Genomic DNA, 23,186 nt, shown 5'->3' on the forward strand with positions numbered 1-23,186 from the left:
TGCTCTAATCAGATGATGTGACCCAATGCTACAGTACAAAAACGAATGTATCAAGCCGTGGAGGCTTACTGGGACCTAGACAAGGGCGTCTCGCATCCGAAGACGGTCAGCAGGTGTGTGTGCAGGCCAGGCGGTGCATCAGGACCACTTGTGACGGGACGTCGGCCTCAGTCTTCTGCAATGACAACACGTACGCCGTTGATATGGCCTACAGCCACCTCCCGAATATGATCCGGGACGTCGTGTTTGGCTGCGAGACGACTACGGTCAGCGGCATCTTCTATCCGTCTGCTCAGCGGTTCAACGTGAACCAGTGGAGAGGTACAACGTCATCACTGCCACATGCCGCTTTTTCAGTTCCAGCGGTCAGCCTGTTTGAACGTTTTAGCGGGACTGAATTTGATGCGAAGGATGAATGGAGGGGTTTGTTGCGGTTACTTTTAGGCTCAGCTCGTAAACATAGTACAGACTGTCTCGTATAGAAGGATATGGATGTAGGATGCCGTTTGGAATGCTATTGATGAGAACTGAACTTTAGCAAGTTGACTAAATACAGTTGAGAGAGACTACTTTATGGGGAAGCCCTCTGCCATGATAGGACTCTGCGCTTCCCAACATGACCAATTCTTTAACATCCGTTGTTTGGCTACGAATCCGGGGTCTCTCTCTTGACATGGATGAATGGAAATCATGATGATCCAACTTTTGCGTCTAAAGGAAAGCAGGTCAAAAGACTCATTCGTTGGAAATTCGTTGTTAAGGCACTTCTCTTCGCTCTTGCTTAGGCAGAAGGCCAAATTTGAAAGGTTTGGCGAGTTGCTACTACTTCAGCAGTCCCTCGAGTTTCATTGCAGACATATATTAGTGGCGGGTCAATGAAACAGCCACAGTGACAGCAAGCGGTGAGGCAGTTCCAGACCTGGCTTGCCTACGCTGTTCAGGTTCGTGGGCCACGTTCCCAGGACCGGAAATCGACACGGTCTTTGTTCCGGAAATAATTCAGATGTGCTGCCTTACCGCTATGGTCATGTGATTGACTTCGACAACACCAAACTCTGCTTGATTTGGGCCGGTGATCCTCCTGGAAGGTTTCGATCGTCAGATGAGCATGCGGTCAGGTACCCATAAGGGTCGTCCAGCGCGCCGTGCTTCGTCATCGTTAACTCAACGAATAGGTATTCTCATCTTCGAGACCATAACATAGAATGAAATCATATTGATATAAAGTGATGTCACTTTCTGCCGACTGATTTAATATTCGGATTCTGACAGAACTCACCAGGACGGGATGGCATTGCCCGAAACCGGTCGGAGTCCGAGCGAGGGGGTAGATTTCAGTCCGAAGCACAGAGCCTCTCCCCTAACCGGATCAAGGGCAGAGTCCCATGTCAGCTTGATCGACAGAAGCCAATCCTCTTACTTTTTCAGCTCCCTGCTAATGTGGAGGTGGATCCTGTTGCTTTGCATCGTCCCTGACTAACGAAAAACCGTTATACTCCTCCGCAATTGAGGCTCCGCGCGTGCCGCACACACCAGCGCGTCCTTACTCATACCTCATACCCCAAATTCTGCCCAGCTCCTGACCGGGCGAGCCTCAAGAGCCTCGCGTTTCTCGGGATACGTTATTCGCGTCTGTACGCAAGGTTCTCTGGGGTGTCCCGCCCCCTGCGCTTGAAACACCGCCTCGCCAAGTTCAGCCCCTCCAAGTGCCGAAGTCGGTGCTACTCCGGTTGCCTTTGGAAACCGATCCATTTGTTCTAGACCTTGGAGGGGAAACTGAGGTGTTTAAGTGCTCGTTTTCGACAATCTTCTGTTGATGGCGCTGAAAGCATCCGCTGAGCGCGATTCGTGAGCCCGGAACTTCAGATAAGGGTAGCCTTGGAAAAGCTCTCAGGGCGAAAGACAAAAACGAGGCCGCACAGCTGAATCTCGACCAGATGCCTAATTGGGATTTTTTCAAATCTAATTGTAATCTTCCAATTGTTGGTAGTAGCTGCCAAGCATGAAAGTGCGCGTCGGTCGCTATTGACAATACGAACCCGAGAGCGCGAGGAATGCATGCCAGTTTTTGTCGGCGAGACGCAAATGCATATTGTCTCCCGCATGAATGCAAACGATCACGATCCAAAGCTGATTGTTATCTCATGTTCTAGTGGTCGTTCACCGCGTCTCTCCATTCAATCAATTCTGAAGACATCGTCGACCAGGGCACCGGGTGGGATGTCTCATAGTTTACGAGCGGAGCAAAAGGGAGAGATGCGATAGGTGAAGTTCTCCCCCCCAAAATACCCCCTTCGTCTGGAATTTTCCAACCCGCATCAGACAATCAGCTTGGGCCAAGGGTCCAATGGCATCGGCCATTTTCCATTTGAATGACTTCACTCGAACCCGAGCCTACGGACATGATGGGAACGCCGGCTGCGATGTTTGCTTAGTCTTTCTCCGGATGACCCCTGATTTAAGCAATAGCGTGAACTCCTCCGCACTCGTCGGCCAGCAACAACCTTGGCAAAGGTGGTCTAGACACCAGCAAAGATATCGATGCCCCTCTTTCGACCGATGCATGGCAGAAGCTTCTGAACATCTGGTGCCTTGTCTCTCTTCTTCAGTGACGTAGAGAAGAACGCCGAATTGGAGGGTACACCCGGTACTTCACGAACATTCCATTGCGAAAGCGACATCTTCTTTTCATCACAACCCTTCCCATATCACCACCTCCTTCTGAAGATGGAGGGTCGCGGCGCAGGTAAGTATGTTGACAGCCCCCGACAACATATAAGTCCTGTACCACGGCTCATGCTTCCCAGCACACCCATCGTATGAGTGGTTCCCGGGGGCAGCATCGTAGTGACGAAGACCTCCCCTGCAGGTGACGATTCAAAAAGTGTAAAGTTGCGAATCTGCCAGGAACTTCCAGACAGCTCATGGATTCATGACGACCCAAACCGTGGTCACCTCTCGCTCCGATAGGCCGCGTTTCATGATGGTGGCCTCAGCACCTACCAGTTCGTGGAGAGCAGAGTTTCCCCACGGGGCGCCCCATCGATATGCCTGTTATATACACATGGGCATGGGTTCGATCAGAAACTTTTGTGCCTCCATACTGAACCCCGCGTGGCATCATGCCCAACCCCGGTCGTGGATGGGTTGAGAGAAAGTCCCCGCCGAACCCTGGTGGAATCGGCGCGCGCAAACACGCCGACTTTTTGCGCTGTCGATTTCGGCTCTTTTGTCAATTTGCGGGCTGTATGGCCGTTTCTCTCATTCTGCCCATGCCCCCTTGTTCGATCAACAGTTTACCGATGCAGTTGTAGTTGCCTCGGCGTCACGGCTTGTGAAAGTTTCTGGCTTGACTATTTACGTGATGGCCCGTCCCACGACCTTCCGCGCTTCCGACATGGGAAAATTGTAAGGAGTCCAGATTATCAGCGTTTTCGGATGCCCAACACTACCGTAGTACCTCGCTATACGTTTTCCTTAATCGTTTCTCACATTTGCCACCATGAGGCTCTCGGTCATCATCCCATTCTTCCTCTGCCTCTTTGACGTGGTCTCTGCCGAGATGGCAATGCCCGTCGAGGCGGCAAGAGGCGGTCGCGGTAGAGACGACAAAGCGGACAAGTGCGGCAAGAAAGGATGCAAAGGGAAGGGCGACAAGGAGCCCGTCAAGGGCGGATCGGCGGCTCTGCAAACACGCATTGGAGATCTCCAGCAAAAGGTCGCCAACGCTAACGACAGCGTCGTACCATTCAAGGGTGGCAGCCTCAAGGGTCTTGTGGGGCTGCTGAAGGTTAATGAGGCTGTTGTCGAGCTTGGTAGAACCATCGATCTCGGAACCAAGACCGCAGAGAACACCGATGTATTGCCGGCAAATGAGTCGTAAGTCCCAGACAACACCCGAACACCGCCGCGAAGCCTTGTGACTGACGAATGGTTCTCTTACTTGCAGTACCACTATTGGCACGCGTTTCTTGGCCCTTCAACCGGACATCAACAACCTCCTCACCACACTTGAGGGGAAGCGTCCTCAGTTTGACAAAGCTGGCTTCAAGATTCTTGATGTCAGAAGTCTCATCCGCGATGACTTGAAGATTCAGTCAGATAAAGCCACCGACCTCGGCGGTGCCGTAAGTTTTCTGCTGCTTTGTGGGTTGAACCAGTGCTAACTATCATAAAGTTGACAAAGATCTTGGACCGTAGCCTCCAACCTATTGCGCAGGGGGTCATTGACCAGATCCAAGGCAACTTTACCGGTGCCATAGATGAGTACAAGGGTCGCGGAGGCAAGATCAAGATCCCAGCCAAAGCCGTTCCCGCGTTGTCGGACCTACTTGCGGGCGTTGCTAGAGCTCTCGGCATTGGCGACAGGGACAGGTCGGTGATGATGGTGGCCGGCTTGGAGGCTGAAGCCCTCCCGTTCCCGGCAACCAACTTCCCCAACGCCGACGCTGCAGCCATGGACATCAACACCTTGGACACTGCCCAGGCCAACAAGGAAATCGAAACATTTCAAGCTAGCGTCTCGGAGGAGTCGCTCTCGCGCCTCGGTGACGACGAGAACGACCTCCGTGGTATCCCGCCGCTGGTACTGGCAGTCTTGCGCCGCTACGAGGTTATCTGATATGGAGCCATGAAGCGCCTGAGCGAGGATCACTTTTTTAATGCTTGGTCTGATTGAAAGCGAGATAATTATAGTGCGACTCTATGATGAACGCAGTAATGAAATCACGAACTGTTTTACTCGTCCATGATGGTGTCACATCATATTCGCAATGCTGTCACTGAACGTCTTCTGACCCGTAACTAGACATGTCTGTGGCACACTCCAGAGGATTCGTCGTGATATCTCACCGCATCCATAGCTTCGGATGACCATCTATTCACCAACGCAAGACCGATCGGATCCGTGGAAAGCCGTGGAAGTTGCAGGCACTTGGTGGTCGTGGCAGCCTCAAACCTACATGTGTCCACCAAGAAGTCCATTACTACTAGACCACCGCATCTTGGCAAAATATACTTGTAGCTGTCTCTGAATCCCCGCACGCGGACCCGTCGTCCGGCAATGAAGGTGTTGAGTCAGACGTCATGAAAGTTTCCGCCAGCCAGGAACCGACTGACTTTTCCAAGATCCCCTCACGCGGAGCGAGTCCAGATCAGCCAGTCACAGTCGCCGGCGTCAAATTGTGTTCACCTGACCCTCCCATGCGCCTGCGGAAGCAGCCTGAGCTAGACCACGTTTAAACTGGAATTAGAGTTGCTAGCATGGCTCTAGACGGTGCCGACGGAGAGAGATCTCGGATGAAAAAGAGGGGTAATGAGATGGAGGCGGCTGAGGATGGCCAGAAAGAGGGAGTGATATTTCTCCTATTCTGCCGGTCTGTCGATCGGAATGGAATAATGACGTTGGCATCCCACCACAACCCGGCCAAACCGTCTGAAACTCAGGACGCTGGTGGTGCGTTTTAGACTTCTCGTCACCGCTTTTTCTTCCTTTTTCTCCCTCTGCCGTCCGCGTGACAGATTCTTCCGCCAACTCGGTTCGGTCTTCGGTGTCCGTTCACCCAGCCCGTCTGATCTCGCGGCTCTTCGCAGAACGGCTGCAGTGCATAAGTCAACATGGAAGCCGGCTTGGTCCGTGAGGCCAAGGTAGACCCTGGAGACCGCGCAGCCGAGTGCTACCACGGATACTGATAATTACCCCAGGAAAGATTTGGGTAAACTTGTCCGCTGCCCTTCCCCCACATGTAGCCTCGCCAAATGGACGCAGAAGGTATCGGCTCGGCCTGGAAGATCATCCCGGCGCTTGATTCGCGGGACATCGCAGCTACGGTCAAGTTCTACACACGCGAGCTGGGGTTCACCCTGGGCGGAATGCAGTCCGACAGCGAGGGCGATCCCGATGGTCGGCCCAACTTTTGCTCGGTTTACGCAGGCGACAAGGCAGCCGCGAACCTTTATTTCTTCCGGTGCGAACCAACCAAGTTCGTGCCTGGACGAGTATTGATAGCTTTGGGAACGGTTGGTTTGGACGCTTTTTACGAGTTCGTGATCGCCAGGGGCATGGCGGAGGTGGTCGAACCGATCCGCGATACACCGTGGGGATACCGGCAGTTTGCCATCAAAGACTTGGACGGGAATCGCTTGACCTTTTTCAAATTCTTAGAGGGTGGGAACCCGGGAACCGACTGATCTCCAGCAGCAATGCCTAGAGGTCTTTCTAATCTGACTGGATAGTTTACATGTCTGTTCTTGGTCTCTCTCAATGCCAAGACAACTAAGATTACATTCGTAGGTGTGTTGGAAGCTGGTCTCAAGGCTGATGCGCATCAAGCTGGTCATCTGGATAAGTTGAAGCGGGAATGTCGTGTTGGCTCGTCTGTCCTGAGTAAACCAAGGGTTCCCAGTCGGGCACAAAGTACCCAAAGAGGTTCATTACGTCAGTTCCCATGAAGGTGTTGGGTCCCATGGGGAGCCCCTCGATGTCCATGGGACCTCCCACCCCAGGTGGCCCTGATCCAACAGCCAGATTCATCTGTAGTATCCCAGATTAGCATGAGGAGTGTTGTGGGATGACGGAGAAGCTATGACGTACCTCCGAGAGATCAGCAGCAACATCCATGGCTGCGAATTCCTCAATATCATCATGCGGCAGAGACCAGTGAGGTTGAGAAAACAGCGTCTGTCCGGTGTCTGGAAGCGGCTGCTGCGTTGCGCCGCCGGCTATGCTCTGGCCGTTGACATCGCCAACATACGTTCTTGCGATGTGTGCGAACTCGCCAATTATCGAGCCCGGAATGACACCCTGGGACACATACTCCAGTTGGCTGGCGTGACCAACGACCATATCGAGCAAAGCGAGGTTGGATGCAACCTGTTGCCCTTTAGGGTTGTGGATGACAAGGTCGAATAGAACGAAGAAGCCCGTGATCGGAATACCTACAAGCATCCTGTACAAAACGAGGGTGTAAGCTTGAATAGATTCTCAAGAAGAGATTACGTACCACATGGGTGTATAAGGTGCCACCTCAATAAGCGACGTGAGTTCTAGAAGACATCGAGAAGTCTTCTCCACCGTCTTGAAGACAGTTTCTCTCCTATCATGGTTTGATGGTGGCAGGTGACGAAGGGCCATCCTCGAGATGGTCTGAAGAAAGCTGTTGTAGAAGAAGTGCATGACAAGAGCTACTGCCTGCGTCTCGGAGGAAACGGGCAAGGCAGCAGGCTTGATTGAACCCCCTGGTCTGAAGCCATTATCTGGCAAGGCAGCCCTCCAGTCTTCGATTTCCTCGGTCAACTGGTCCACAATGTCCAGAAAGTATTCGTCTGCATTGTCCGAGACGCCGACCGAGAATAGTGAGGTATATGCTCGAGATAGGAGGCGAGCGTAGCGAATGAAGGCGACAAACCAGTTGAAGTCTCCAAAATAGGATTCGGGCGTGCTGGGAATAGGACAAGAAACATCGCAGTCGCTGAAGCCCTTCTGACCGTTAGCCCAGGGGCCGATTGCGGAAGAACATTCTGGGTCCAAGTACTCACCGAGCTCCGACCATGATGAAAGCTGGTGACCTTTTCTAGGCCATATAGGACCCAGAAAGTCTTTCTATACGCCTGCGTTGCGTAGTTGCTGAACCTCGCTTCCGCCAGGTTCTGCGCTCTTCTCACCGCCTCTGATATAATAATGTGATCGAGTCCCATCGAAGACATCCCCAGAGAGTATATTGTCATGGCTGTGAGAGCCTGCAGTGTCGTGAGAGAGTCTGGGAGAAGCATCAGATCAGTGAAGTTGGCCAGAGCGGCCGAGAATAGTTCCCACGACTCTCCCCTCCCTGGCTCATAACTGCCTCCCCCATCGTACTGGCTTCCGAGGGCGAGGACTGTGTAATATAACGAAGTCCATGATTTGCTCCTAGGTATGGTGTTGGGTTGGCCCTGAGCAGCTGCCGTGGCTTCAAAAGCCGCGCGGTCCAAGAAGGGGAAGCGCGGATGGACGCGTTCGAAGTACACTATGCTCAGTCAGCTCGCATTCCAAATTTGAACAACTCTGAAGAATCGAAAAAAAAGTCGCACGTTTTATGCATTGCAGCACTCGGGCTCTGTCGTTTAGACATGCGGGTGGTTGCTTATGGTGGGCTGACAGGTCGGTGCTGAAGTTGGAAGCACTTCTCAAATGATGCTGGACGGTGCTGGATATTCGTGCAACCAGTTCGCTCACTCTGTCGTGACCGAGGCATTGGGACAGGGACTTCAGTCGAGCTTCCGAGAAGAACGTGAGGCTGCTGTCACCGCCGACTGAAGGTGGCATAAGCGATGATCCTGTATTTCGATTCGGGTTGAACGCCCATGGCGGACGGCACTCACCGAAGACGCCGTTTCCCTTGGTTTTGTCTTCGCATCAGAAAAATCGCATCTTATTTTGGGGGGATCTCGGGTGTCTCACTTTGACAAAATGCGATCTGCTAGGGTTTGTCCTGGTGGATGTGGACTCCTCCGCGCGTTCAATGACACGATCCACCAACAGATCCGGGATCCGGTGCGGTCCGGCCCGCCCAGCATCGGAGGATGCGGACGGCGGAGTGGGGTCCGCATCCGAGTTGCTCGCATTCGGTGGCTTCGGTGATGGTGGAGTTGCGAAGTCTATGACGGAAACGGTGCAGTTTTGAGCACCATCACCAGACCCCTCAGCGCCATTGCTGATGGTCATGAACTGTCGAACTACTATATGCGGCATCATGGTCAGCACCGTATAGGGGCGTAACAAGGGTATATGCAAGCTGGACAACCCGTAATTGGTAGAGGTATCTTACCATTCGGTCGGCGGCCTAGCTTCCTCACGCTGAAGATGCATTCGGTTTTCCGGCGCTTGAGTTCCCAAACAGTCAACATCTCCCGAGCCCCATACCGAATCAGATCTCGCGACGGAACTTACGACGCAGTTGGCACATGGGCCCGGCGATCCTAGTCATCGATGATGTCAGCTTTTGTTCACCGAGAATTCGAGAAATGGCAGAGTCAACCGTACCGGAACAACGGACTTTGCGATTAGTACACGCATCGCAGGACTTGTGAGTTCTCGAGTTGGCGACTTCGGTGGTCATGCTCGGTAGATCGCGAACCCTTTGGGATGAACCTCAACGGGAAGCGTACGGGGGAATCGAAACCTCGGGTTTTGTGGCGTGGGGATACTGGTGGCTTTAGACTGGGAGGCCGGGCCACAAAGCCACGCGAGTCGGACGCGGCCTCGGGACCGATTTTCCCAATGCGGCAGTGGGTCCCGAGCCTCGGGTTCTCTAGCAGAAACTCACCGACCTCTATGTCACGACGCCAAGCGTTCTACAGGTGGCTCGGGTCCAAAGCGACGAATCAGATTTTGAGAATACGATTATTGACTCTGAATATTCAATGCTAGGCTAGTTCTTTACAGTTGACTTTTCCAGTAGCCACCCATTCGTCCGTCTTTTACCCACAAGCCCCTAGTAGATCGCTTCAGCAATCGTGTAGACTGGGTACGGCCAAAACAACACGACTGAGAAAACGCCGACGTACCTGGTCAAAAAAAAGTCAATATTTCCTGATCTCTCGTTTCAGAACATCCACGGGTAAACCTACTGTGCGACTCGCACTCCAGCTTTCTTGATTAATTTTGGCCAATCCCCCGGCTGAGACTGAGTCCTCTGAGGAAAAAGCTCGCGAGAAAGTGGCTGTGTCGAGGCAAAACGTGCTTGAAGTACTGGGAATGGTCTGTGCGAGAGCTGTCGCGCGAACCTAGCAGCATGAAGACTCATTTTTGAGATTGATCCGAGTCGATTTAGATGATAGACTTTGTGCAGTTGAAGCGCAAACGAGGTTGTAGATTGATTTCTTGCCAGCGTTTCATTTTGGAAGTTCCACGGCCGCATTGCTCTTGAACATTTATATTCAAATCGTCCATAGATGCCAGATGCCGACAGAACGTCTTGGTCACGCGAACTAGCACCTAGCGTTGTTCGGCGTCTGATTGTTCGACAACCGATGGGGAACAGTCATCTTTGGGTCGCCCAGCCGAAGCAAATGATTCTAAGGCACGCTGAAATTTCAGAGCAGATGCCGAACACTCATACGCGAAGCCAAAAAAAGTTTGCCCGGGGACTTACAATTTGATTTCGGGATGCGGAAGCCGGGATTCACGGTGGTACGATTCTCTCGGTGATGTGGGTCCAACGGTGTTTGCCATCACCGGACTGTCCGGAGGAATCGGGGTCTGTCCGGAGGTTGACTGAGATAAAACAAGCATTTTCAACCCGAAGGTCAGCTTAGCAGGGTGTCATTCCTATTTTTAGACCCGCTTGCGGTGCTGGATTCATTTCCGTGACCCGGCCGGCCTTGCGGCTCTTCATGGCATACATCATCAATCACCCAGCTAAAGCTCGCCAAGCTCAGTGATGTCGGGGCAATGATGCCTGCTTACAGATGCCCGGAGTTTATCTGCTAAAGGACGAATAATAGTTTTCTACATAAAAAAATGAAGTTTTCTTTATGGCCAATCTTTTTCTTTATTTTTTTCAAAGGGTTGTACCGTATGCTGATGGCCGCCCTGTCAGTCGCAGTGGCCAACAAGAGGCCGCCAGACACAGGGGTGCGCAAGGCACAGGCACCTGCACAGGTTGGCTTTGACTGAGTGAATGATTTGAGACCCAAGGTATTTATTTCTCTGCGATGAATCGATTTTGCAGATCGAAACCGGACCACCCAGGAACACGTACCACCCTCTTTTTGCTTTCTATGCCATCTCGACGTTCATGCTTCCTCGTTAGGGCGGAGGCGTAGAGTCGTGAGTGAAGGATTGAAATCCATGTTCATGAGCCCCATCGGCTTAGGCGCTTTCACTGAAGATGTTCGCCACAGTCCACTTCCAATACAACGCTGACCGCAGCCTGCTTCTTGCGAGCATTGTCACCTCCAATAGCTTCAGTTTCCCATCATCTTCAAAAGTTCTACGAGGAAGGACCATCATGTTGTGAGTTTCCAGGTACTCGTTTGCCTGAGATCTTCGAGTAAAGTACAATATCAACTGTTTCTTTCTTGTCGCGAATACAAGTGGTCGTGACTTCAACGCCTACGTGCAGGAGAGGAAGTTGGGGTCCCCGCAGAATACGTGCATGTTCTCCACAAACCTCTGAAGGCCCAAGGACGTCAAAAGATCTCCAGACATTCACATGTTACTGTGTGTTTGCGTGTGTTCTGCAAAGAAGTCCCAACTATCAGAGATATGAAATATTGTCAACCCTCAAACAATTCCGTTATGGGATATGATTATCGGTAATCATGCATCCCCCGAGAAATAACATAACAGCGTGAAAAACACATCCCTCGAACATGAGATTGTTCAGTTGGTTGGACCCATAACCTTGCGGATTTCTCCCTGGAAACGGCTAGACTCATGCATCCCGCTCATGATGGTCCACCGAGCCCTTGTGAATGCGCAGGCTGATCGTGGCTGCAGGCTAACGCTTACGCAGGTGAGGTTGCTCAACAAAAGTCTCGTCTGAAGTCGAGAACCCCCTCCTTCTCCTCACTGCTTTCGTCGCCGCTCGACTGTTGTGGCTGTATCCCTGCAGCGCCCGAACTATCATCGAAAATGGCATCTTTGCATGGTCTCGACGATGCTTTCGACTACGTTGTCGTCGGTGGCGGCACAGCCGGCCTGGTCGTCGCCTCAAGGCTCACTGAGGATCATGAGGTCCGCGTCCTGGTAGTGGAAGCTGGGTCTGATCAGAGTGCGAACCCTTTGGTACTGACACCCGGCCTTGTGGCTGGCTTGTATGGAAAAGAGGAGTATGACTGGAACTTCACCTCGGTCCCTCAGGTATGTTCGCTGAGACGTGCTGCCGCTCAAATACTTTTTGGTGGTGCTGACTCTTAACAGGCAGGACTGAATAATCGTCGGATCAATCAGTCTCGTGGCAAGATGCTCGGCGGAAGTTCGGGTCTGAATTTCATGCTGATGCTCTACCCGACTAGGGGTGTTCTTGATGCTTGGGGTGCTCTGGGAAATGACGGCTGGGACTTTGATTCTCTCGCGCCATACTTTCGCAAGTTTGCCACCGATCATCCGCCTCCACAGTTGGCGAAAGACATTGTCGGGTTGGGCTACCACGACGACGCCTTGAACGGAAATGGTCCCCTGCAAGTTTCCTTTGGCGAGGGTTACAGCGCTATGAACACGGCCTGGATGAGCACCTTTGAGAAGCTCGGGCTGGGCATGACTGGAGATCCGCGCGGTGGCAAGGCTTTTGGGGCTTTCCAGAACCCTTGCAGCATTGATCCGGAGACCAAGACTCGAAGCTATGCGGCAAACGCCTATTACACAACTGAAGTTTCACGCAGGCCGAATATTGTTGTATTGACGGAGGCTTTGGTGAAGAAAATCAACTTCAATACAACAAGCGGCGATGCTGTAGCCACTGGAGTCCAGGTGGTTGCAAAGAACGGAGAAGAGAAGGAAATCTCAGCCAAGAACGAAATCATTTTGGCAGCAGGAGCGCTTCAGACTCCCCAACTCCTAGAACTGTCCGGTATTGGAGGCAGGCAACGTCTTGAACGCCACGGAATCCCCGTCATTGTGGACAATCCCAACGTAGGCGAGAACATGCAAGATCATCCCGTCGTTTGCCAAAGCTTCGAGGTCAGCGACGGCGTGCCCTCGGGCGATGTTCTGCGTGATGCCAACATTCTGAATGCCCTCGTCGGTCAATACCAGGCGACCCGAGAGGGTCCATTGGGTCAAAGCACAATAAGTTCGGCGTATACACCACTTGCTGATGGCAGCGGCCTCGTCCAAAAGGAAGGGAAGACAAATCTCTTCGAATCTCACAAGGATCAGATTAAGACCTCGGCAGCTAAGCTTGTGCGCTCTCTGCTTGAATCTCCGGACGAGCCGACCTGCCAGTATCTCCTATTCCCATCCCAAATCACGATCAATGACCACCCTGCGAGCATGGCCGAGTATATTCTGCCGTCCCATCCGGACAACTACATTACGGTCATGACGGTGCTGAACCACCCTTTCTCGCGCGGCTGCGTGCACATCACGAGCCCTGATTTCAAGGAATTGCCGGCATGGGACCCGCGATACAACGCCAATCCCCTGGACTTGGAGCTGCTTGCACGCAATGTGCAATTTGTTGAGAAAATTGTGGGAACGGAGCCATTTGGCGGTCTCATCAAAGCTGGGGGCAAACGCTTGCCTGGAATCAAGGGGAGTGATCTGGAAAGTGCGAAGGAGATTGTGAGGCAGCGGCAGATCTCCATTTTCCACGTTTCGGGAAGCTGTGCCATGATGCCGCGCGGGCAGGGCGGTGTCGTTGACGAGAGGCTGCGTGTCTATGGTACAGAGAAGCTTCGCATCGTGGATGCTAGCATCTTCCCCATCGAGCCTTCAGGAAACATACAGAGTACCGTGTATTCTGTCGCGGAGAGGGCAGCCGACCTAATCAAGCAGGACAGGAATAGTGCGAAGAACTAAACATTTTGGGGTAGATGTTTTCCATCTATAGTGGATCAAAATATAGAAACCTGACCATGAATACGTGAAGTCTATTATTCATTCGTAGGCTAGAAGCTTAGTCTTAGAGACATTGAAGAGATTGATGAGAGTCAGCTCGGGGGGGAATAACGGACAGTAGCACGTGCATCAATGCGGCAGTTGTGTAGCTTGGTGGTGGGTGATGTAAACTTTCCAAGAGCACGGTCAAGGTTCTCAATAGATATCCTTTTATCATTCTAAAGTAGGCTAAAATCGCTCTCAAGCCGCTAAATTGTCATCGTCGCGTCGTCAAATGAAGGTGGTGTGTACCTTGCAAATATGGTCAAGAAAGTCTCTAAATTCCATCCAGAATTCAATGATCATACCCCAAATTCCGTTTTCCAAAATGCGGACCTCAGAAGCTTAAATGTTGCCAATCTTCCCGATGAGAAAGTCGACGGCTTCGGGGACCCGTTTCACGTAGTCCAGATGAGAGGGCTCAACCTCCAAGGTGCCTTTGCAGACTTCGTCGGCATCATTACAAATAATCTTGACCCTATCTTTCGGAAAATTGGGAATCTGCCCCTTGTCCTGGGTGTTCTGCGTATCGCCATAAGTGATGACGCCAAGGATTCTGTTCTTGGTCGAGTCCGAAAGACTCTCGATTGATCGATGGGCCACAGCGGCTCCTTGACTGTAAATGCTTGTGTTATTACCTTTTCATGCACTAGAGTACCATTAAGAATACGAATAAGAAGGAGGCTTACCTATATCCTCCAGCCACCAGCTTCGCATTCGGACACTTTGAGGCGGCATCGTTCAGAAGCTTCCTCATCGTTGCGACGCCGTCAGGATCGGCGCCGCCAGGGAGGAAATTGGGAGTAAGTGCTGCGGCATAATCAACTCCTTCGGTCGCTACTCTGTTATCCCCGTACTTTTTCTTCAAGCCGTCTGAAGTTGGGGGTCCAACGGTCGAGCCCTGGTGGAACGCTTTGACGTCAGCTCCGTCTGATGTTGTCGAGCTATGCGAATACGGACGCCTCAAAGCGGTCGCGCATCCGAGTCGGGACGGGCAACTCACCATGTTTCAGGTCTCCACAGATCCACGGGCGAAGATGAAAATGACATCACGGCAGCCGCCTCTGGTAAATTCTTTTGCTATTGTGCCAGTCTCGCGTGTGTCGAGCTTGGGTGCGGTTTCGATCTCTTTGCTGCTGATGGGATAGATAGGGCTGGAGAAGGCGACAGAGGCGAGAATCAGAGGGATGAAGGCCTTCATAGCGGTTACTGACGACTTGGAATCTTTCTGAGACTTTGGTCCGTGGTTGGATATATGCCGACGTTTTGTCCAGTTCGGAAATTTGGAGATGTCTAAACGACACAAGTATTTGCTTCACAAAAACATGCCACAGCGTCCGTGGTCAGACGCTTTGCCTTTATATTGGTGTGAGATGTCTCGCCGCAACGTTAGGTTATGATGGCAAATTTGCGGGGCCGGCGTTGTACGCTTCACCGAACATCATTCAAGATTGGCTCAGGAAAGGCTATGCATCAAGCTCCAGACCGGAGAGCATCGACGGAACCCCAAATTCTAGTGGTGGCCATCTCAATACAATGACCGCACATGGCAAACGCGGCTTTGACTGACAGGAGGATGCACATGGGACGGGTCCTTCCGTCATTAAGGCCACCTTCCAGGGATCCCGGACGAGCGGGAACTCGGTTGTCCGAGCCTCCAAATACCGCCTTTTTCGTCGCATGAGAATCTGTTTTAGGAGATGTATTCGCGAAGAACAGCCTAGAATCAAGGCAAGATTTGTTGTTTAAGAACGCTGGGTCGTTCTGCCCCTGTCTTGGTCGCGGTGATGTCAGTGCCCTCTACCAGCCACGACCTCCATCTGACTTCGACATCCAATGACAACAGCCAACAGCCCTAGAACTCTAATGCCATGGAGCATGAAAGCCCAGTCAAACCACGGACTGCAGTTCTTTCCGACCCGACCGACTGCACGTAGCACGATTATAGGGTCTTGTTGTGGTGCTTGCTTGCTGATGTCTTGAGCACAGACGGTGTTCGTCATGTTCATGGTCTCAACTAGAGAAAGATTTAGGAAACAAAATGTATCCGATATTTTATTGTTTCGTAATCATGTGAATATTCAAGATGACTACCTTGACAAGTTGCCAAATCTTGTCAATACGAGCGTGCCACGTACAACTCAAGCTAGGTTGAAGCCGTGTGGTGGGCGCACGCTGACATTGAGGCACAGCAGTTCAAGTTGCAAGTAGGAGGGCATACTCGAGACTGAAACCAATGACGAGAAGTCAGAAAGTTTTATAACCTTCGCAAAGCGGAATAGTTGATGTAATTGATCTGGCAGCCCCGGTACTCGGGATAGTCTAAGACTCGTAGTTGATTTTCATGCCTTTTTTCCGTCACCCTCGCCTTTTCTGAAACACTACGGGAAAAAATCATACTTAATAGCCAAAATTAGCGCTCATCATTTGAAATGATATCCATTTTGATGATGGTCTAGGTATCTGGGGAGGTTTGGGTTCTCAGAGGTGCTAAGCGATTGGTCGGAATCGTCGGAACTTCTTCGTAAGTCCGTTTCGTTTCCATTGGGAATCGACTTCAAGATTCTTCAATTATTCAAAGATGACGCCCCAGGCAAATTTAATGCTTACGATTATTACGTCAACCCTTGTCACAAAGCTCATGATACCGAAGATATATTCTGCTATCAAACAAACGGGTCTAATTGATGCAGCTACTGCAAGTCAAGAGGAGCAGACTCATGTAAACAGGTGTGAATCGTTGTCTCAATATTCGGTCTAAGCAGCACTCGTCAAACAAATCCTACATTTTCCCCAGAAAAGAAACGCTGATTTAAAGACAAGAGGAATATTCCGGTCTTGAATCCCGGACCAAGCATGGTCAAATTAGCACCGCTGTGGAAGAGGGCTTCCACAGTCGACTGCAGAACACGTCGCAGCGGGAGTTGACTCTTGAGAGTAGTCGAAAGGTATCATCAGCATATATATTTCTGGATGTCTAATTAAATTGCGACCGACATGGTACGTTGGGCCGTAAAGGCGTTTGAAAGCGGCAAGGAACCTGAGTCAATCCGCTCGGTTGTCTCCGTCTCGCCAACTTCCGAGCGCATCGTATTCAATAAAACGTCATGTTATCCGTCGCAAACACGGGGACTTAAGAGAATGTATCGCTTTTTTCCGCAACAGAATCCGCAGGATCACCACAGTCCTAAAGATTAGCGCGGTTTGATTTGGTTTCAATAGCTGAACCTTCGCCCCTTGGTGCGTCAGACCTATCACAATCATACAAGCGCGCTTACATGGCTGAAGGTGTATAAAAGAAGTGATTGTGACTGACTAAGTATCTGCGATTTTCTCTGGCGCAAACACATCAAAACCATCGCCATCATGAAGTTCACCGCTGTTGCGTCGGCCATTTTCCTCCTCTTGGGGGCTGCAGCTGCTGGTCCAGCTGAAACATCAAACAAACTCGTTCGTTTTGGTTTTTGTATGGACTGTTTAGCACAAGCTGACTTGATGCTTTCGAGTATTTAGACGGAACGACAAAACTGTTCATGCTGCGTCAACGGCGTGAGCACGTTTGCTAGCTGCAGTGGCTGTTGTGTTACCTCATCGGCTTTGGGAACCTCCTGCGCGGGCAAGGCTTGCGGAACCTAAGAGGGAGATCCACGACTGGACTGGTTGAGGAGGAAGTTCGCGTCTAGGTTGTTCAATGTGTACGTACCGAAAGCAGCGGGTAAAAGTTCGCTACCCTGAACTTGTAGCTTTGGTCTATCAATCGAAATCCAGAATCAAGTTTCGCGGCCTAAGCAGAATGAACGGCTCTATCCTGGCCAACCACCTAGCTATTGCATGCCAACGCCCCGCGAAGCGGAGATGATCATTTGCCTTAAATGCACTCATCGGCTAAATACCCCTGAACGCTGCTTATTGAACTGATCACGGCAATGAGCGATTTGTTGCTTTTTCAGGCAGCCTGGTTGGGTTGGAAAACTGCCTTATGAAGGCGCAGATGTATATGCATATGCAGGCTGACAACAATTTGGGCGCCACAGAGCGGGGGTGACAATGCAAGGCAGTCATCAGGCCAGCAGCCTCATTTCCCCACAAACATCTCCTTGTCTTCACGAAGACAAGAGCCAGCTTCAACTCTCTCTTCTTGTATGGAACACGTCTCTCCGTGGCGCTCACTCCGCTCATCTCAGAGCTTCAGTTCCCGTCATGTCCGATCCGCTCTCGATAGCAGCCTCTGTCACTGGCATCGTCTCACTGTCGGCAGCCGTCTTCCAGCAGGTCACCAAATTTGCCAAAGAAGCAAAAAAATGCTGAGAAAAATGTCAAAGAGCTCGCGAGCCAGACTCGAAATCTGTCCGGCGTCCTGCAGAACCTTGCACTACTGGCATCCTCTCTAGAGGATCAAGATTCGGCTACCACTTTCAGGGCGCACCATCTGTACGCATGTAGCAATACACTTTACAAGGTTGAAGGACGGTTGAAAAAGGCGGACGACGACTTTCATTCCGGTAACAAAGCAAAGGCTGTTCTCCGTAGGCTGAAGTGCCGTTCTCTGCCGACGAGACGAAGTCTTTGTCAACAGAAATGGCTACCCATCGCAGCACTCTCGAGCTGGCTCTTTCGGCGGAAACCCTCGACAAATTGCTGCAATCTCTGGCGAGCCAAGATGAGATCAAGACCGGTCTTAGCCTATTGTCACGTAAGGTGGACCGCATCAACGAAATTCAGAGCCGTGTGGAAATGGATGACCGCCGACGGAAAGTCGTCAGTTTCTTCTTGAAGGTCAACCCGCAGCCGAACTTCCAGACCTCGATGCGCCTCCGACAGCCTTTGACAGGACTATGGCTCACTGAAAGCAATCAAACCTACCAGAAATGGCGCGACATCCCAAGTTCTTCACTCTGGCTGAGCGGTATTCCCGGCGCTGGGAAGACAGTTCTCTGCGGCGTTGTCATCGATGATGTCCTTCAAATGAGCAACGAGTCAACAGCAGTCGCTTTCTACTTTTGTGACTACAAGAACCACGACAGTCAACAACTGGTCAACATCCTCGGTGCCATTGCTGTTCAACTGTCTCAGCAGAATGAAGAGGCCTTTTCTCTGCTTGAGGATCAGTTTACACTTTTGAACCCTAGCGGGGGGCTCCCTAAGGAACCAGAGGCAGAAATGCTGATGGATCTCATTTCGAGGCTTTCATCTTTGTATGAGAAGGTTTTTCTTGTCGTTGATGGCGTCGATGAATGTGGTGCAGGCATGGGTGAAGTGGCTGCAGAGCTGAGACAGCTTTCGGAGGGTTGCCGCCCCCTAAGCCTCGCTATATTCAGCCGAGACGAGCAAGAAATCAACGAGGAAGTCTCTGAGAACTTCGCGCACATCGAAATTGCAGCACATTCAAAAGACATTGATCTTTACGTCTGCGCGGAAATGGGCAAACGGCGACAGTTAAAGAAAATGAGACTTCAAAGTCCGGATCTGGCAGAAGAAATCAGGGAAAAACTTGTCACTGGAGCACAAGGAATGTGAGTTTGATCCAATCAAATCGAAATCTGCAGTTCAATGGCTTAAGCTCAGTTTCGAGGTTCCGCTGGGTCGCCTGTCAACTCGATTACCTCTGCGAGCTTACCACAAACCGTGCACGCCGAGAGGCACTATCCTCATTGCCTCCAACGCTTCCAGAAACGTATCATAGAATCCTTCTAAGGATTCTGGGAAGAGGCCCCGAGATAACAAAACTTGTCCGCAAGTCCCTTCACTGGATATCACTCGACAGAAATCTCTCTTTGCACGAGTTATGCCAAGCTGTATCTATCGCGGACTCAAACGGTCTTTTTGTCAGCGATGATGACTTGGTAGACGTCGACTACATAGCCGAAGAATGTCGCAGTTTTGTCAGAAAGCGACAATGGCGCGACGAGAACGTCACGAAAGATTACATCGAGTTTGCACATTTTACCGTCGAGGAATATCTCAGAAGCATCGACCCCGACAGTGATGTGGGAATCTTCAGGCTTGACGACGAGACTGCTTTGACTGAGTTTTCTATGATTTGTCTCCGTTCCGTACTCATGACGAAGGTTTGCTTTAACAAGAAAAATGCCGGTAACATCGAATTTTTGAAATCCATTACTGGTACTTTCTTCGCAAATCCTTTTTATTACTATTCTATTCGTATGTTGTGCGGGTCATCTTCTACAGACGACAAACAGCACAACATCATATGGATCCATATCGAAAAGTCTTTGCTTTTTGAGGCATGGAGCGCGTTGTTTGGCCCGGAAAAAAGCACCTCATTTGTTGCGCTTGCGTTTGGTGCCCTATTTGGGAGAACGTTTCGCAGCCCCGCTGCTTCTGAGTTGCTCGTCCCAGACGGCGACAGGCCGAGTGAGAGCAGTGAATTGGACAACGTGCTTGAACTATTCTCTGTGGTTCTTGTATCAGACTTTACGCCGCTGAAGTTTGCAGCCGCCGTGGGGCTGCCACGATTGTGGTCAGCGGTCTTCCAAAGACCTATGCATAGTCTCTATCAGACCGCCCAATCAAATTTGTGTTGTGCCATCGTCGGAAGCCGCATATTCGTTCCTGAAAAGTTGCTGGATACTAGATTTTGCAACTGGTACCAGATTGATTCTTGCGAAGAGCTTCGAACAAGAGCAATCACTCAAATATTGAGCTTCAGCGTTACTTCCGAAAGCGCAATCGAGGTTACCCCGGAGTGGCCACAGTCGGGATCTTCCTCGCCTTTGTCATATGCCATAACCGAACGACACGGCTCTGTTGTCGAAACTTTGCTTAAAAATGACCCGAACTTGAGCTCCAAGCAAATAAATTACATCAATCAACTTCTGGATGGCCCATTCAACGTAGACGACGGTATCCTGCGATCTTTGGCTGAGAATCAATCACCAGCGATGTCTAGCTTTCCGATCTTACGTTCATTGTTCCAGACACCGAATGAGGAGGACACGACTGGCGATTCAAGTTGGGAATGGGATATTCCACCATCCGTACATCTCTTAGCCCTAGCCATCTTGAGGAACGATGAACAGCTTTGCAAAGGGCTTTTCAACTCAGGTATCTCTGCAGAAGCTGAACTTCCCGGTTGCATTGCATGCCCGATGAAGCCATTGTTCTTCGCAATCGAGAACTTCGCTAGCTATTACGCCACCCATGTACTCGACATAATCTTGGAGAGAGCTAACTTGGATGACTCCCAGTGTCGCAAACACGCTCTTGGGCTGAGAAATGCGATCTTGCTGGGAATATGGCACAAAGTTCCAACAAAAACTCTGAGAAAAATGCTTGATGAGTCCTTGCGTCAGGGTTCGTATGTAATGGATTCAGACCTAAATCCTTTCCACGTCGCAGCTTTGTCCCAAAGTTCCTCAGCGCTCTTCCAATTGAAAGCTCACGTAGAAACAAATTTTCATGCCTATAGGTACTTACTTCATGCAATTTCACCCAACTCGATTTAGACGACTGACGCATTTCGCAGGGAACTTTATCGATGCATACCATGGGCTAAATTGACGTCTTGGAAAGACTTTCTTGCTGCTGCTGCGAGTCGTGTCAGCCGCTATTCCTCAGTCATGGATGACAAATGGCCATTCAACAGCGAGTGGTCTGCAAGTGCACTTCACTATGCAGTCGAAATTAAAAATCAACAATGTATCGAGTCATTGATTGATTGCGGCGCTGACCTAGACGCTAGGGATAACTATCAGATGACTCCCCTTACCTTGGCTGCAAATGTTTCCAATTTTGAGGCGGTCCAAAGTCTTCTTGCTGCCGGAGCCGATCCGTTCTGTTGCGATGAAGAGGGAATGACTGCACTTATGTGGGCTGTTGAATATGGTAGCATGGAGATGGTTGAACTGTTGGCCAACACGGGGCTAGATCTTGTATGCGACAACTACGGACTTACTGCCTTACACAGAGCACGATTGCATGAGTCTTTGGCACCAAAGATATTCTCATATCTTCAAAGTAGAGGATTCGACCCGCTGTATCACCCAGCCCCCATGGGTCTCAGCGCAGTCACCTATTCCTTTTACGGAGGCACGAACACAGAGCTGGAGACGTTGATACTCAACTCCGGCCTACTGTATCAAATTGATGCCGAAGACTCAGGAAACCCACTGGCGTATGCTGCCCAGCACGGCGATCGTCGACTGCTAAGAAATCTCTTGCGACTTTTCAACCGGTGTGGGGCAGTCGAACACCACCTTCATCGTGGTACTTATGATGGACATACTCCCTTATGCAGTGCAGCAATTCGTGGCTTTGATTCATGTCTTGACGAGCTACTTAGCCACGGAGCAAATATGGATCACGAAGGGTGCTCCCAAGGAAGTGCGCTGATGAGCGCCGTCACATATTGCCGGCTCGAAGCCACCAAGAAGCTCGTTCGCAGTGGTGCGTCAATCTCGTACACGAACAACGAGGGAGTTTATCGGAACGCGTTTGAGGCTGGTAAACGTCATTCCGACATCAGGAAATGGTTTCTTGTCGGGAGATTTCAAGATCAGGACAAGCTGACAGCGGATTCGCATTGGGGTGACAACCAGGGTCTTGTCAAAGAATGGAGCGGTGGTACCAGGGTCGAATGGCGCTTGACAGGTGCCAACCGACGACGGCATGATGAGTCGAGATTCGATTATCTCTGTAGGATTCAGCATATCAAGAAAGAGGCAAGGGGACGGGTGATGATGCAGGACGTGACGTTGGTCTTCACAGGTACAGAGTCACGGTAATTGGCATGAGGCAGTTTCGGTCAGCATTTTTCTACATGAGCTCGTGGTTTTATCTCCTTGTATTCAATGTCAGCCACCCCGCTCATTTCACTCTGTTTTCTCTGACACATCTTCCAGCACGAGCACGAAATGTCAGCAGTTAGATACCTATGAATTAACGTCATCTCATTCCATCACTAGATATTGTCCAGAGCACAGTGTACTTGCGGAATTCAGCAATTGATAGGGGAGAAGCTCCGCAGCTTTAACCATGGGGTACCTATCGAGGACATGTCCAGCCACTCCGCTCCGTCAGCTACCTGTCGACTAGCCTGCAAGATATGGGATATCTAGAAGAACAAAAGCCTTGTTATACAGATAATGACCTTTGTAGCTGTAATGAAGTCGGAGAAAGCAGCGTCCATGTACGAATCCTAGCCGACTCGCAGTCGAAAGGACTCAGGCTACTCCACTAGGTTCCTTGAGTTGACGAGCTCACGCCATCAAGGAACTGATGTAGACTCTCCGCAGAAGTTACAATGCACGCCCTGAAAAATCATAAGCGCATTACTTCGTCCCTGTAACACGTAGAGTCATGGGGTTTTAGGTGACTAAAATGATTTCGCATGTTTGTGATCTCATAGCTGTTTCCTTTTCATCTAGAGAAGGCCAGGCTCCAGACGGTTGCAATCGTTCCAGCAGCATCACAAGGGCCAAGATATTGTACGCAAACTTCCCTGGCGATGCAGTGTTGTTTTTCCTTTGAGTACTTTAGTCCAGCATGAGCGAAATCCTCGCCCCATCACCTACAAACCGAATGACATGAACGATGTTGCAATCTAGCAGAATCCGGCATCGTGAACATCCGCCCTCGCTTGGAAGAC

At 50.8% G+C, this 23,186-nt stretch overlaps 5 protein-coding genes across 5 annotated transcripts; 3 read left to right on the forward strand and 2 right to left on the reverse strand.

The window, feature by feature from the left end:
• Window positions 1-3,502: 3,502 nt before the first annotated feature.
• COL26b_005873 (uncharacterized protein) lies at window positions 3,503-4,621 on the forward strand (the record flags this gene model as incomplete). The annotated part of the gene is made up of 3 exons (XM_053178708.1): window positions 3,503-3,879; window positions 3,950-4,127; window positions 4,187-4,621. The coding sequence occupies 3 exons, from the start codon at window positions 3,503-3,505 to the stop codon at window positions 4,619-4,621; spliced, it is 990 nt and encodes a 329-aa protein (XP_053037351.1).
• A 1,689-nt stretch (window positions 4,622-6,310) lies between these two features.
• Window positions 6,311-7,550, reverse strand: COL26b_005874 (uncharacterized protein; the record flags this gene model as incomplete). The annotated part of the gene is made up of 4 exons (XM_053178709.1): window positions 6,311-6,532; window positions 6,593-6,947; window positions 7,002-7,439; window positions 7,537-7,550. 4 exons carry the CDS (start codon window positions 7,548-7,550, stop codon window positions 6,311-6,313), a joined length of 1,029 nt encoding a protein of 342 aa, XP_053037352.1.
• A 4,064-nt stretch (window positions 7,551-11,614) lies between these two features.
• COL26b_005875 (uncharacterized protein) lies at window positions 11,615-13,501 on the forward strand (the record flags this gene model as incomplete). The annotated part of the gene is made up of 2 exons (XM_053178710.1): window positions 11,615-11,842; window positions 11,903-13,501. 2 exons carry the CDS (start codon window positions 11,615-11,617, stop codon window positions 13,499-13,501), a joined length of 1,827 nt encoding a protein of 608 aa, XP_053037353.1.
• A 423-nt stretch (window positions 13,502-13,924) lies between these two features.
• COL26b_005876 (uncharacterized protein) lies at window positions 13,925-14,336 on the reverse strand (the record flags this gene model as incomplete). Its single annotated transcript, XM_053178711.1, has 2 exons — window positions 13,925-14,195; window positions 14,269-14,336. The coding sequence occupies 2 exons, from the start codon at window positions 14,334-14,336 to the stop codon at window positions 13,925-13,927; spliced, it is 339 nt and encodes a 112-aa protein (XP_053037354.1).
• A 3,821-nt stretch (window positions 14,337-18,157) lies between these two features.
• Window positions 18,158-19,138, forward strand: COL26b_005877 (uncharacterized protein; the record flags this gene model as incomplete). The annotated part of the gene is made up of 2 exons (XM_053178712.1): window positions 18,158-19,092; window positions 19,126-19,138. 2 exons carry the CDS (start codon window positions 18,158-18,160, stop codon window positions 19,136-19,138), a joined length of 948 nt encoding a protein of 315 aa, XP_053037355.1.
• Window positions 19,139-23,186: the final 4,048 nt, after the last annotated feature.

Source organism: Colletotrichum chrysophilum, assembly GCF_026319265.1.
Source record: "Colletotrichum chrysophilum strain AFK26 chromosome Unknown scaffold_41, whole genome shotgun sequence".
Taxonomy (NCBI): Eukaryota; Fungi; Ascomycota; class Sordariomycetes; order Glomerellales; family Glomerellaceae; genus Colletotrichum; species Colletotrichum chrysophilum.